Below are 16,434 nucleotides of genomic sequence, written 5' to 3'. Positions count from 1 at the left end.
CGTCTGACTGATTAATGAGAGTTACTTTTCTTAGTTGTTAAGCTAAACAAAATATCGATTCATCATCTCTTTTTTTCTAATCTATAGATCTACATTGGTTCTAGACGGTAGACCTTCAGAAGTTGAAGTTAGCTCCACCCATTTTATTTTTAATTCGCGATCTGATCATCTGGCCTTAGATATCATATAGATCTAGATCATAGACATAATATTAATAATAAATAATCAATTCAATCATCAATTTTTCAATGTCAATGATTGACAATGATAATCAAATTTTATCAAATTAAATGATTATGATAGAGTATCATAGTCATAATCATAGAGACTAGAGTGACTAGACTAGTCGTAGAGTCGTAGAGACAGTAGATCTAGATATAGATCTACACATCTAGTATTAATTATAGATCTACTATCTAGTATTAGTACTATTGTATCATATCATCCTAGTAAGACTAGAGTTAGATTCAGTTAGATCTAATAATCTAATAAAATCTAATTAGAGATCTAATATTTTAACTTCAACAAAAAAATCTGGTAGATCTAGATCTATAAAATATCTAGATCTATATTATTATTATTATATAGCTTCTAGATCTAGATATTCTAGGTTTATCTATATTTATATTATTCTATATAATTATAATCTAGATCTAGATTATTAAACAAAATTTAATAAAATACGCTGAAAGACACAAAGATAAAGGCACATTCCTCGTCCCATATGCTAGGACAAATTTGTACAAATACTCCTTCTTCCCTAGTGCTATTAGAGCATGGAATGGGTTGCCTGAGCTAGCCAGGAAAACCAGTGACTTGTCAGAATTTAAGTCATTGGTTAATATGCATGACTAAATGCATGACGCGTAGGACGTAATCATCTTCTTTTTTGAAGTAACGTCTGTATTATATAAGATAAGATAAGATCTTATTTATTATCATAAAATTTAGATCTAGACGTTACTTTACGGCCTACATTTTATTGACTAGCCTAGATCTAATCTAGGTCTAATAAGTGTCTAAATCAGGGGTTCTTAACCTGTGGGCAAGTGTGGGTCATGACCCCTTTGGTTGCTGAATGACCATTTGTCACCAATTGGTGTGGTCGCCTTAGACCATCGAAAATTTGTGTTTTTAGTTTATATATCATCACATTTTTTGTTGTCATTTCTAACAAGCATATTTGTGCTATAGTTGGTATACATTTTCATTTCTGATAACAAAACAAAGGGACATTACTTAGATTGACTTTCGTTTGATGAATTATGAAGCGTCCGTCAAATATAAATTTAATAAAATAATAAGTGAGTCTGACATTTAAGAAGACAGATATTTTTGTTATAGAATAAAGATGGCACTTTAAATTAGCGAGTGTAACATCATTGTTTGAAGGTAAACATGCTTTTTCCATTGATAGTTACTTTTTTGTAATGAGTTTGATGCAATCAACATGTTTTACTATTTCCCCACTGTTGCAACACGGTTGAAAAGAGGCAAAGTTCTAAAAAGTGTTGTTTTTTTTAATCTTCGTGAAGAATTTTTTTAAACCAGAAAGCAGAAATACAGAATATATATACTATCTTCAACTCTGAAGGAACATCTGAAACATGTAAAACATTTTGCAAACAAACAAACAATTACATTTTTTCAATACAAGGATCAAATGCATCAATTTATCTGAAAAGATCCGTTCGACCAAATAAAACATCAAGTTTGGCAAACAAAACTGGATGAAAATAGAACTGGCCAACTTTACCTGATTTCTATTAGGATATGTGAATCTGACAGACTGACTACAATGGTAATTTCTGTCAAAAGAACATTTGCAATAGCGTGCTAGTGAAATTTCACCTAGCTTCCAAATCTACATGACATCCTGTTAACACTTTCTTGAAGTCAAAGTTCCAGAGACAGAAAGAGCTTGTTGAGCTCATCAAAGCAATGCAACTAAAAATGATTGCTTTTTAATGTCATTGACACAATTCTGGATCATGTGTCTGCAGTCGTATCCCATTTTGAGATTGTGTTGGGCCTTCTTCGTCCATTTCTAACAGTAGACATATATCTTTGCCGAGCAGGGTTTTCCAGCCTGTTAGTTATCAAGTCTCAATTAAGAAGTAGAATTGATGCTGAAAATGAGATTCATTGTGCTCTAACAAAGTCTCCCACAAGAATCCAACCTTTGCACTAACGTTGGCATATTTACATATTTGTAGCAATGTAGTTGACCTTATTTAATATTATCATCCATGTTTCACCATACTTTTCGAATTGTCACACAAGTATACACATGAATATGGTGAAAATGCAATAGAAAGTTATAAATGCTTTTTTAAACTAAACTTTTTTGTTAGAAATTTAATTATAAAACAAATCTATTTTACACTAATTACAATTGCATAATGCTTTTGCTATGTTCAGATTCTAACAATGGCAATACATCATAAATCAGATATATAGACATTCCGATAATGATCTTATAACATTAGCAAATTTCCATTTACCTAAGCCTATGAACAACAAAAAATACGGTTGGGGGTCGCTGCCTTGTGGGGAATTGAATTAGGGGTCGCGGCTCTAAAAAGGTTAAGAACCGCTGGTCTAAATCATTCCGAAGCCAAGAACAGGTTGAAATTTACATAGATTATATAGATCTAATATTAAAAAAGAGTGACAACTAAAAAAAACAACAGTTTATATATAATTAATGTAGGTGTTGTTTTGCATGCTATAGAACTTAATTAAGTATAGGCCAATCTTACAAATAGAATATATATAGATTTAGATATAGAACTTTTTATTTATTCTATGTGTGTTTACAAGATGATGTCAACTCTAAAAGTTTTTACATTAAATTGCTGGTAAGATTTTTTTTTTAAGATATCAATTTTTTCTATCTCTCCTATGCATTATTACTATAATTTGGCAAATTTGTTTCATTTAACTCTATTTTTCATAAAGTCAGATTTAGACACATTCATAAAAATACTCTAAAATATAGATTTTTTCATTATTTATGGTAAACTGTTCCATTTCAGACCAAATTAAGCAGAACTCCCTAGTCCAAATGTTGACATTTCACAGCCAGTCTTTCTTATACCCATTGGCAGTCAATTTTAGTTGCTTTAGAGAACTTAAAAAATAGATAATAATGTACCTAATTGTATCAGGCAAAGAGAAAATGAGTGGATAACCTCTATACATTTGTTTTAAAGTTGACCAATCTGAATCTTTTTCTTTACAATCTTACAAAAACTATCATTTAGAATCCTTGGAACAGTTAGAATTTCAAACTCTTATGACATAATATAGCTATACAATAAAAATGCTGGTATTATTAATGTAAATAATTTTGGTATGTCTTAGTGTATACGAAGCTCACCATTAATCGTCCCTCATTTCCTTTAATTTGATCACTTAAATAAAGGATGGTTGGTCATGGCTGCAGGATACCTAACTTGAACCCTTTCCACTGCCAGCCACTGCTGACCCGTAGGAGGTCTTGGTCTGAAACTTATATAACAAATCAAACAAAACAGAGAGATAGCAGCTTAAATGTTATCCATTGTTTTTAATGTATTTCTGCTTTAGAAGTGATAACTATTTTAAATATAAACCACACTAGTTATTTCATTTATTTCATGTTTGTGGTTCAGCTGAATGTTACAATTGTATAAATCATCACTAGAAAAGTATTGCATTTTCAAGTTGATTTATTAGTTTTTCCAAAGAAAAGAGTTGGGGCAATTATACTGCACCAAATGTTGTATAATTTTTTTTTTCTGAATTGCTTAAGATCAAGAAACACAGTTACATAAATGTCTCCATTTATCAACAATCAGATTGCATGGGCAGAAAGATAATAGTGGTCTGAGTAAATAATATCTCATAGCTCTTAATGCAGAAAGATAATGTTGGTCTGGGTAAGAATATCTCATAGCTTTTAAGCAGAAAGATAATATTGGTCTGAGTAAGAATATCTCATAGCTTTTAAAGCTGAAAGATAATATTGGTCTGGGTAAAAATATCTCATAGCTCTTAATGCAGAAAGATAATATTGGTCTGAGTAAGAATATCTCATAGCTCTTAAGCAGAAAGATAATGTTGGTCTGAGTAAGAATATCTCATAGCTTTTAAGCAGAAAGATAATATTGGTCTGAGTAAGAATATCTCATAGCTTTTAAAGCTGAAAGATAATATTGGTCTGGGTAAAAATATCTCATAGCTCTTAATGCAGAAAGATAATATTGGTCTGAGTAAGAATATCTCATAGCTCTTAAGCAGAAAAATAATATTGGTCTGAGTAAATAATATCTCATAGCTCTTAAGCAGAAAGATAATGTTGGTCTGAGTAAGAATATCTCATAGCTCTTAATGCAGAAAGATAATATTGGTCTGAGTAAGAATATCTCATAGCTCTTAATGCAGAAAGATAATATTGGTCTGAGTAAATAATATCTCATAGCTCTTAAGCAGAAAGATAATGTTGGTCTGAGTAAGAATATCTCATAGCTTTTAAGCAGAAAGATAATATTGGTCTGAGTAAGAATATCTCATAGCTCTTAAGCAGACAGCCAGACTCTCCTGTCATGATGGAACAGATGGGCCGAGAGCTGTTTCAAATTTTACAGCTGTTGGGGAACAATAGTTAGGTAATGAACCAGCATCAGAATGACTAGTAAAGCCAATGTCACTTCATTGATAGTTGTGACACTAAAGAAAGTTAAGTTTTCCTGTCGTGTTACCAATCAGTGTTCATCTCTCAGTTTGGCTCCTCTTTGAATGCTCCTTCCTAATCCACCTTAAGGCAGACTCTACCACCACAACAGCCAAACCTAACCAGCACTCTGACCGTCAGTGCTGTACAAATGAAGAGAACAGCACACTATTTTTCCTTGGCACAGTCTGCAAAAGAGCTATAACAGCTCAGCAGCAAAAAGCTGGCTAGAAGAAGAGGAAGAAGATTGTCAGTTTGGCCAGTAGCTAAAAGATGGTGTATTATATATGTGTCAAAAAATAGTATTTCACTTTACTTTTGTATATTTTGCTTCTAAGATGAAGTAGTATCCAAATCAGAAGTCATTTTTATTGATGACAAGTAAAAAGACTAGAATATTATTTAACAATAATTGTAGGCTATTATTTTTCATGCTTACTTCTTTCAGCATGTTCTTCACATGTGCTACTTTATTACAGGGGTCTCCCGCTTCCGTTACTTTGTAAGCATCACCAAGAAAGAATTGCTGCCATTGGTGACTATTTAAAAGTACAGGATTATGATATGGTTGTCTTGGAGGAAGTAGGTCTAACACTTGACATAAATAGTGATATGAAGGGTTAACTTAACTACTTTAATTGTATTGGAAATTCAAAAGATTTACTGCTGCACATGTGAACAACTGTAAAGAAAAATACAGTAAACATGCACATAAGAAACCCTGCTGGACCAAAGTAAAAGCAAAGGAAGTTTGGATCACAAGACCTTCATCAGCCACAAACTGCTAAGATCTATCTATATATGGCATTGTGGATTTCTTATTATTAGCACTAAAGAACATAACAAATTTATCTAGCATTAAATTACTAGGAAACTAAGTAAATTTAGCCAATAGTATGTTTGTTACTAGGTAGATTACATAAAGTTCACTAGTTTGTTATATCAATCACAAAAGATTAATGATTATACTTTAAAGCACTGACAATCAACAGATGCAAAAAAAAAATCATAAAACCTCAAAATCTGTTCCTTTGGGCATTGTGGCCTAAACCTTATGTGTTTTTTACTTGAGACAGCAGGGTTTCTTATGTGTATGTTTATTTTACAATTATTACATTAATGTACCTCTCTCTGGTGGTGGTCGTAGTAGGCCCTAGTAACTTATTGACTTCACCTTCACATATCCCTTAGTCTGTTGGACCCTTGTGGCACCACACAAGATTTTTTTAACCATCTTTCTTCATTCCTCTCTGTCTTTTGGACTTACTATATTCTAAAAAGCAAAAATTGCAATATGATTCCACATCTTATTCTTTCAAATGCTCCTTCTTCCCTAGTGCTATTAAAGCATGAAATTGGTTGCCTGAGCCAGCCAGGAAAGCCAATGACTTGGCAGAATCTAAGTCATTGGTTAACATGCATGACTATATCAACAGATCTGTCGACTTTTTGTGATTTACGTAAATTCCTCCTGGCATATTAAAAGCCTCTTTATTCCTGATTTCTTTATTATATTTTGTTTCATGAAAATGTGCTCTTTACTTTACTTTTTTACAACTATTTTTAAATGTGTTTTTATGCATTGTCTTAATTAACAAAGGTTTGGGTGAAATCTGACTTTCAAGAATTGAAACAAAAGTTGGTGAGAGTGCTGCCATTTTCTCACTATTTTTACAGGTACTTTCATGTGAAAAATAAAGAATTAATTTTGTATTGATTTTTTCAAATTGTTAGTTGTATAAGGGCTGATTGGTCAGTCAGAATAGTACTTTTATTACATCAGTTTTAATTTGTACATTTGCAAACTGTATTGTGACTTGTGACTGAGCTGCAGAATGCAGTTTGGTTTATGAATGTCTATTAATCTGTAAAGCAAATGATCATTTGATCAAGTTAGTTGTGGTACATTGTAGGAATACAAAAAACCTCTGATGGGCTCAGCCTCCAGCTTCCTGGTGTGGCTCAAAGAGCCATGATCTCACAGTAAACAGATAGTGAATAAATGATAATCTAGTTTAGTGTTTCCCAAACTTATTTTCTAATGGAACACTTTTTACATTCTGAGTATTTAGCGGAACACTTTGCTTATTTTTTTTTAGAGATATTAATTCATGTGTTGGCCTATTAGTTAATTATTTCAGTAGCTCATGGAACACCTCTTCAGGCCTCTTGAATACTCAGGTTCCGTGGAACTGTTTGGGAAACACAGATCTAGTTGATGGGATGACAGAATACCTCTAGACAGAGGTGTGGGTCAAATGTCACTCTCATTCCTGGCCTCTGGGTAAAATTCTTCCCTTTGGTTAAGGTTCAAAATAGAATGCAAGCAGGAACATTAAATGATACTATACAAGAGTTGTAGTTTTTCAATGAATTAAGAAAACAATTTTTGTTAGTAGGTAACAGAAACAAATTCTGTCAGGGTTACATTTCAATGTCATTGCTTTTTTATTTTATTGAAGTTATTGTATTTTATTATGCACCAATTCTTTTTTTTTCTTTTATCAAATTTAATCATATTCATTATTCCCTTGTGATTATTTCTTATTTTTAATACTATAACTTAATACAAGTATTTAAAAAAAAAAAAATCATTTGGTACTACAAGTCAATAACTGTACACAATAAAGTTTGTAATTTGTTCATATTTCCTAGACATCTCATTTGGAGTTTGCAATTTGTTCATAATTTCTTAGGCAGCTCATAAGGAGTTTGGAACTTAATATTTCTGTAATCAGCCCATTAGGAGTTTAGAATATGTACATATTTCCTTAGACAGCTTATTGGGAGTGAAGAACTTTTTCATATTTCTGTAGACAGCTCATTAGATGTGCTATTGAGTGTGGGGAGAAAAGGTTTGCTATGCAGTGTGAATTAATGCGAGATAAGTGACTTCTTTTTTTTTCGGTAGGGGAGACAACTCCACAACACCAGACTGAAAAGATGTTATTGTGATGCAATTTTGTTTAGAATAACATTTTATATTATTAAAGTCTATTCTTTTCATGCTAAGTTGATTTTGTTTATATTGTAATAAAAATTATAATTAGTATTGTTCACAAAAGAAATTATTCTAGGTTATTTCAAGTTTTAAAAGTTAGATATAATATGCCTACAGCCATTTAGTTCTGTACCAGCAATATGGTGCTACAAGTCAATGACTGTCCACAACAAGGAGTTTGCAATTGGTTATTATGTTTAATATTATAACTGAATACAATTATTTTTAAAAATAATGTTTTGTATAGTGTTTTGAACCATTTAAACGTGTTTCTTTTCAGTGGGACTATCGGCAGTGGACTTTGCGTTTTCTCAAAGCACCAAATCATAGAAACCAGTTATCACCAGTTTCATTTAAACGGCCATGCTCACAAAATCCATCATGGAGACTGGTTCGGAGGAAAAGGTGTCGGCCTGTGCAAGATTCATATACTTGAAGGGGCGTTGGATATAAATCTTTACTGCACACATGTAGGTAGACTTTTTTGTCATTTTAGAAATTTGTCAGAGGTCAAAGTTGAACTGTGCTTTTATGTCATTTGGTTGTTGCTGTTTTTTTTTTAAGCTCCATGCAGAATACAACCCCGAATGTGATGAATACGAGGCTCACAGATTGGCACAGACCTTTGAACTCTGCCAGTTTGTCAGGTAAAATGTTGAATATTTTCTAAGTCAAAAACTTAATGAGCATGTTTTGAGGTCCTATGTTTTTTTTTCTTCTTGCATTTTTTTTTTATGCTTTAATGTGTAGTCATTTATCTTTAATAACGGATGTAAATAATTAGCATCTTATAGAATTACTAAAGAGTTATAGTATACCTGCTCGCAAACTCTCTCTAAGGTTAAGTTACATAAAAATTTAATGTTAAATAATTTATTTTTATTTTAGTAGTGCAAATAATAAGTAAGTTATATTAAGACAGACTATTTATAGTATCAAGAGAGCTATTGATTGGCCATTATGACACTGGTGTAATTTAGTTAATTTAATTAGTTAACTAATTATTTAGAGATGGTGCTGTTAGGTCTAGGGAAGTATAATAATAAACTGTAGGCCAGCACAAAATCAAGGTTGGGAAGCAGACACACAGACAACATGCAAGTATAAAAGGGAGACTTACTTTACTTTAAATAGATAATAAGAAAAACATTAAAAAAATAAAAAATTTAAAGACAATACCTCCATTATACATCATAAAATATAATAGAATAATTTTTTTTAATTTAAAAAAATATTTGGTTCAAACCGGGTATTGAAACCCGTGATTTTGACACCGTCAGCTGCTTGAATGAATGATGTTAAATTTCTGCCAGCGGCCAATGCATACTTGTGCAATTATTTATTGGTATTTTCATTATATGAACATCTAGATCTAGTCTAGCTCTTGAACTAGAATCTAGATGTAATCTATATTACACTTACTTAAAAAATATATGTAAAGCTTAGAAAGTCTTTCAATAAACTCCAAGCAGCTTTAAATGTACTCAGTTTTCACATATTATCGGTACACTATGGCTGACTACCTCATGTTTTTTTTTTATTATTAAATAATTCCAATTATAGGCCTTTAAATTTAGACTAAGAAGACAATGCGCAAAACTTTCCTGTACATTAATTTATTAAACTCTTGAATCATTTATGCCTTACATTCGTAAAATTCCGGGACACAATAGTCCTTTCAAGAATATGATAATCCTTACAAAACCAATGTTGGCTCTAGTTCTACATATAGTTCTCAAGCCAAATTTACATTATTATATTATAATAATAATTATAACAGTCAAACTAGAGTTTTCCCTGTGTGGCCATTATGAGCTAGTAATTCTGTTCTCAGCAATATACATCAACAGTTACATTTCTAGAAAAATCATTAAGATCAATGTAAAAAAAAAACATTTTATACTTGTAATTTAAACAAATTAATATTTTAAAATCTCATCTGAATAAACTTCATACCAAAATATTTGCCAATTTAATGAATGTTATTCCATTTGAGGTATTAAGAACTCTGCACCTTCAGTTCTGTTCAAATGTCAAATTTCAGGAACACTGCCTATAATTGTGATATAGCAATATTGGCTGGAGATTTGAACACAAGCCCAACACACTTAGGCTACAAAATATTAACTCAGCATGCTTCTCTAAAAGACTGTTGGGCGGAAAAGGTAACATTTAAAATAAAATAGAGTTGGATGAACAAAACTATTATTGAACTAAGTTTATGTGTTTATGTTAGTTGCTTTAAAAAAAATAGTAATAAACATTCTCAAACATTTTTAAACATGACTAAATGTTTATAATTGAAATTTTTAAATGTACACAGTATATTTTTTGGACAAAACATATGTTGAAAAAAACATCTGTATTTGGTGAAGTTATTTATAGCATCTTCCTGGGTTCTTTTTATTCAAACGTTGATGAATTTTAAAGGGCCATTAGTAAAAATTATTTATTGTATACATTATTTTGTTTTTATTGTAGCGAAAAAAAAGTTTCCCATTCCAGACTTAGCAACCAGTTCTTTTTCTTCTTCTTCTTCATTCACATTGTTATGTTGGAGTGTTCAGATGACTAGACCAATACATGAAATGAACTTCGCAGTGGTTTCCAAATCAGGGAGCTCTCCATATAGTTTTCTTTCTATTGGGGTGATTTGGGGCCAGTGTCTTATACGGGCCTCTTGGTAAAGAGAGCAGTTTTGGAGGACGTGGTCGGCATTCTCTGGAGATACTTCACATGGGCAGATTTGACTGGTTCCACTATCAACCAGTGATGTTGTTAGATCTAGATTTGTATGTGGCCATGGGTTGTACATGTATTGTGAACACATTGACCTTAGCTATGCTTTCAGAATTAAACTCATGCGAAAGTCATTCAAAAAGATCAAATCATTTCTTAAGATATGAGTTAGTGCCATACATTAAAAAAAGATTATAAACTAAAACATTTTTGTACTTTCAAAAACTTCCAGTCTTCTCTCTATGTGTCATATTAAATTAATGACTTTAAGATATATGGAATTTAAATGTGAGCTATTAGATCCATGCTGTCTGTGAATATCTTATCTGTTTTAAATGCATTTAATTTCTATCATCTAAACAGAATTTATCTGAGATTGAGTGTAAAGAATCAGGGGGAACATGCATGGTTCCAGGGAACATCTACACAGGGGATGTAGCACAAAGTAGCTCACCATTTGGTGTACGCATTGACTACATCATGTACAGAACTAGTGCCAGTAAGTAAAGTATGTTTCCTCTTTCAGACCTTAAGGTCTATAGGGCAGATGATGTAAAGTTCATCCCTTTCATCCAGTTAGTAGGTTGTTCTAAAAGTAAAGTACCTCTTTCAGAACTAGCAATCAATAGGGCAGATGATGTAAAGTTCTTTGGTCTATGGTTAATGAAGGTATCATGTGGCCAGTACAAAGGCTAAAACTTTGACTTACCCTGACTAATTTAAGTAACCCATTGGAGTTGGGTGGATTCAGGGGTGTCCTAAAAATGTAGAAATTCAGGGACCAGGGACCCTCATTTAAGTAGCCAAGCACTTTACCACTCAGTTATTATGCCCCCAACTTGTACTACTAAAAGTTACTGTTATATCAATGTTGAAATTGGGCTTATTAGTTTCAACTTCAACTAATAGTTAAATTAAATGAACTAAAATTTTCAAAAAGAAGCAAGGAATATTGTGGAGTATAAAAGTTGTTTTGGTAAGTTTCTGGTTTGCTTTACTGGTACCAATTAAATTTATGAGACTTTTTTTTTTTTTTAAATATTTAATGACTCTAAGCTTTGCATTTGGAGTTAAAAACATTCTATATCCTGAAAAAAACACACACACACACAGAAGTAAGGATTTCTTTTAAAAGAAAAAAAAAAGATTTTTATATGTCTTCACTTTAAAGGTTTGCCTATGTGTCTCTGTTTAAATATTATTTAGATGTGTCAGCAACTGTAGCAGACTGTAGTATTGGCATCGGGAAAGTTCCACAAACAAACATTGATTACTCAGACCATGAAGCTGTCTTCACAAGCATTAGTTTGACCAAAAATCCAGGTAAGATTTTTAGAATCAATATCAAATTTACACCAAATTTTTGATATCTCACTATTTAATTTCTATATTCTACGCATTTTTTAGTTTTTAAATACACATATCTTTCTGTATGTTACTGTCAAAGCATGATACTTAAAAATTTAAATAAGCAAAGTATTTAATTTTTTAAAATTATTTTTTGTGATATTAATAACGGAAAAAAATTTTAAAGTCTCTCAGCAAGAAGTCAGAAATTCAACCTTGACTAAAGACTTGAGGGATGTTTTTCAACAATCGCTGAATGTTCTTGATAATGGTTTGGCTCAGTGCCAGCGGGAGGAGAGATTTTTTCAGGTGAAGAAAATAAATATCTAAAAAATTAATATTAACAGAGCCCATCATACTGATATTACGGACCTACTTACATAATTAGAAAATTAGCATATCAGGTTCTTAGAACAACTAATGGCTGGATTTTTGTTTAAACAGAAGAGTTTGTGAACATTTTTACATTTTGGGTATTCTTTCAGAGTTGTAGATAATCTTGTTCCTAATCCAAACTTCCCCCAGGATGACAGGGGATGACCAGGCAGCAGAAAAAAGGCAGTTACCTGAATTTTAAATTTAATAAAAGAAAAAATAGTGTGATTACCTGAAAATATGGTGCTACAATTTTCAAACTCTTGATCCATCATTTTCTGGACTACAATGAATATTATTAATTATCATTATTAGAATATATAAAGTTGCTGTCAATTAGGTTAGGAGGCGTGGTGGCTGAGCGGTAAGCACTTGGCTTCCATACCTGGGGTCCCAGGTTTGAATCCAGGTTGGTGAAGACTGGGATTTTTAATATTGGGATCTTTGGGCGCCCAGCTGTAATGGGTACCAGACATTAGTTGGGGAAAAGTAAAGGCGGTTGGTCGTTGTGCTGGCAACATGACACCCTTGTTAACCGTGGGCCACAGAAACAGATGACTTTTACATCTTGTGCCCTATAGAGCACAAGGTCTGAAAGGGGAACAACAATTAAGATTGCTTTCCAGTGGACTCCCCTCTCCATTATATTCCAGTCTGTTCACTGTGGGAATAATCTGAGTGACACTGTGTAGCTGCTTCATCGACATTGTCTTTGATCTTTTCTTTCCAATACCAGAATTTCTTTGTATTTAAAAACAAAGTAATTGTAATTGCACAATTTTTACAAAGCTTATTTCAACTCACTATCTCTCTGTCTGGTACAATTTTTTTTAACACGTTATTTCTCCCACTTCCCATTCTCAGATCTCGTTGAAACTTTGCACAATGGTTCATTGTCATAATAAAACATGAATCAATCAAAAAAATTAAACAATTAATTGATCAATTAGTGGTAATTAAAATTATTACAAAGCTTATTTCTACTCACTCTGTCTGTCTGGTAAAATTTTTTACAGCCTATTTCATCCACTTCCCATTCTCAGATCAAGCTGAAACTTTGCACAATTATTCATTGCTCCTAACAAAACATGAATCAATTTTAAAAAATTAAACAATTAATTAGTGTTATTTTATTAAATTATTTTGATTTTGATTTAGTGAAATAAATGTTACAGATGCGGCTATAAATGTACAGTTCCTCCCATTTGATAGTCTTTGTTTAGGGAAAAAAAAAAGTATTTTGTTTAGATTTTGCTTGTTTTTCATTCCAGATTGTCGTGTTTATTCTGTCTCTGATCCTATACGTCTTGAACAATTACCTGGATGTCAGTGACTACAGCAGCAACATTCTTCTGGTTTTCATGTTTTCCATGACCAAGCTTTTAGTGGGCATGGCCATAGGCTTCTGTTTTTGGACTGCCTGGATCCTCAAGCGCTCAGAGTACCACGGACTCACCGCTTGCAAAGAAGATCTTCTCAAATTGTTGGCATTATAAAACGAAAAGAAAACTCATTGCACAATCAAGAATGTAGTCAAAGATTTAAATTAAAAATTATTTTAATTAGAACAAAAAGAAAACAGTTTAGTAGAGGATGGTTTTATTAATATGGCAATACAGAATTCTGAATCATAATAAAATATATTTTTGGACCTAAACCAATTATCCAAGAAAAGAAAGGTCTTTTTTTGTTTTTCGCAAAACTTTTTCTGCTCCACAAAATCATGAATTTAAAGAAAAAACTTTTTTTTCTTTTTATTTAGCCAGCTAATTATTAAAATTTGTTTTTCCAACTCATGTATCCATTAATATTCCACGCAACAGCACATTATTCTGCTTATGATAAACTTTCGGATTTCTTCGGCTAAAATTAATTCTTAACTTTAAAAAAAGTTAGAAATGAAATTAATTAAAAAACTGGTTGGCAAATATTTTGAAAACTTTATTATACTACCTTGGATAGACATAGAAAAGGTGTTGTAAGATTAAGTTTGAGCTATTTTCTTTTTGAAAAAAATTTAAAAAGGTCAGTAAAGTAGACAAGTATTTGCATTTTATTTCTCCAGAAATTCAGTTTGAAATTAATCATTATTGTTATCAAATCAAGTGCGAAGAAAAGCGCCTAATATGCATTCACTTAAGGCAGTTGATATCACCTTGGGGAGAATATAAAATAAAGATATTGTGAGGATAATAGAATGTTTACTATTTAGACAGTTGAGATCAGACTACATTATATATGGCTCCTTCTGTCTCTGAAGACAATGGATGTGCTCAGATAAGTCACTGGTTTTGGTTTCATCTTAAGACAGGGCAGAATCTGGTGTTGCTAATCAAGCATGCTACAGTTTGTGCATGTATATGCATCTGTTTTAGGGCTAGCTGATAGGGCAGCTTTCTTTTTCTTTCTCTTGACTAAGGCAGCTTCGTTTCTTTGCTCTCAGCAAGGTTTGTACCAGCACCCATAGTCTCTGTCTGATTACATTATAAATACAAATACAGCCAGTATCTATTGTTTTATTTATAAAGTGTTAAAGTGTAAGATAGCAATATTTTAAAATAAAACTATTATTGTTGCTGAGCAGTAGATGGAATCATTGATTAATCAAACGATTTAATCAGTTGTATAAACTTTTTTTTAATAGAATAGTTATAATTAATAAGCCCAAAAAAGTATACCAACTTTTGTATACATAAGTTTCTAATTTTATTTGTTGGTGGGTGCTCGTGTTAATTAAATTGTTATATATTACTTGTTGTATAGCTTTGAAGCAGTCATGATATGTTATCTGTGTTCAGTCTTTACAGATCTCAAAGCGCTGACTATCTGTGTGTATTTGTTTTTTACTTAACGTTTTCTTAGTTAAAATCAAAATTTTTGTGTTTAAAAATTCTATATTTTATTTAATGACCAAATTTATTTCATCTTCGACTAATTGTATTTGAAAATTGAAATTCGTAATTATTGTTTATCTCTCGTATTTGTTTTACATTTTTAACAAAGCTTTAATTTATTTAACGTATTGCCATAAATGTCAAGACTATTTAGTTGATACTATTGATACTTATATTATTATTTGTGTCTCTATATAACTGCAGTATACTCAATGGGCTGTTAAGATGATTTGACAGGTTTCCATACTATGAAAAGGTTATGGATAAACAATACTCAGCTTGAGTTAAATCTAGAAAAAAAACGTTTTATCAGGATTTAAACTCAAGCCCCTCATTTTAGAAGCCAAGCAGTTAACCCAATCCAGCCAAACATATTTATATCAGTAGTTTTAAATTATACCTTTTTTTTCTGTGTGCTTTCTATCAATATTTTATTTTAGATATTTGTTTTTTTTTGCCTGGTTCAGAATCAAGTTAAATACTTAGAATTGTTCCACATTTATATACTACACATATTTTATTTACAGCTGTAATACCAACTGTGATGTCAGTAACAATGTTTGTGATTTCCATGGTCTAGTTAGCAATTTTAATATTTATTGACTTAAAGGGGTGCGATTTTATTGTCCATGCAGCACTCAGAACATTCCTAACTAAGACAAAACATTCAACTAGCTTCTTGGTTTTGTACTATTTAGATGTTGTTTTCAACTCACATTCATTCAAACTGTTGCTAATTGTCACCATTTTGTGCACTTATATATTGTGTTACTCTTGTGCACATTTCTGTGTGCAATGTATGTATGTCTAAGCTAACAATACATTTCTCCTGAGTTTATATTTGTTATTTTATCTGAAAATATCAATGAAGAATAAATTTAAGCTTTTGAAAAGTTTAAAATTCTTAAAATGTGTTTGATTTTTCTGTTTTAATTTTATTCTTTATGTAATGTTAATTTTAATTTTCTAAACATTAGAATTTATATTAGAAGGTACTGACTTGAGAGATGATACTTTAAGCATTGATACTTACTGGTTGTTTGGTATGCACTATTGACTGTCATCTGGATAGACCTTCAGATTATAGTACATAAATTACCCTAATATCTTCACCAAAATTTGGATTCCAAATCTACCCAAGGCTTAAGAGTCAATTTTAAAATGGTTGCGGTGGCAGTATGTTAACATAAAAAAAAATGACCTACTTAATTGTTTATACACCAATAGTCATTTAGATTAAAATAAGAGTACTAATAATTAACTAGAATTACAATAACAAAAATGCAGATGTGATGTCAGAGCCACATGCCTTTGGAAGCATTTTATATAACAACATTATAGCCACTGACAAGCAGTCCAAC

General features: G+C 31.5%; 1 protein-coding gene across 7 annotated transcripts; it reads left to right on the top strand.

Moving 5' to 3' along the window:
- The first annotated feature begins 11 nt into the window (after positions 1–11).
- On the top strand, positions 12–15,983 carry LOC106056418 (sphingomyelin phosphodiesterase 2-like). 7 transcript variants are annotated; one of them, XM_056033226.1, is made up of 12 exons: positions 45–127; positions 1,231–1,392; positions 2,824–2,861; positions 5,197–5,299; positions 6,318–6,394; positions 7,999–8,188; positions 8,283–8,365; positions 9,763–9,883; positions 10,821–10,956; positions 11,664–11,780; positions 11,992–12,113; positions 13,451–15,983. In XM_056033226.1, the coding sequence occupies exons 3-12, from the start codon at positions 2,824–2,826 to the stop codon at positions 13,673–13,675; spliced, it is 1,212 nt and encodes a 403-aa protein (XP_055889201.1). In that variant the 5' UTR covers positions 45–127; positions 1,231–1,392; the 3' UTR covers positions 13,676–15,983. The 7 variants fall into 7 exon arrangements, with proteins under 7 accessions (XP_055889203.1, XP_055889199.1, XP_055889201.1 ...); XM_056033227.1 differs by having other exon boundaries at positions 87–127; positions 1,345–1,392; XM_056033228.1 differs by lacking the exon at positions 1,231–1,392 and having other exon boundaries at positions 12–107.
- Positions 15,984–16,434: the final 451 nt, after the last annotated feature.

This window comes from Biomphalaria glabrata, chromosome 6, assembly GCF_947242115.1.
Source record: "Biomphalaria glabrata chromosome 6, xgBioGlab47.1, whole genome shotgun sequence".
NCBI classification, from domain to species: Eukaryota; Metazoa; Mollusca; class Gastropoda; family Planorbidae; genus Biomphalaria; species Biomphalaria glabrata.
This window is presented reverse-complemented; position numbering and strand designations above follow the sequence as displayed.

Excerpts from the sequence above, each read along its gene's own strand:
- LOC106056418 (XM_056033223.1), top strand. Across the intron at positions 8,189-8,282 it reads TAAATCTTTACTGCACACAT|CTCCATGCAGAATACAACCC; the intron begins GTAGGTAGACTT and ends TTTTTTTTTAAG. Across the intron at positions 9,884-10,820 it reads AAGACTGTTGGGCGGAAAAG|AATTTATCTGAGATTGAGTG; the intron begins GTAACATTTAAA and ends TCATCTAAACAG.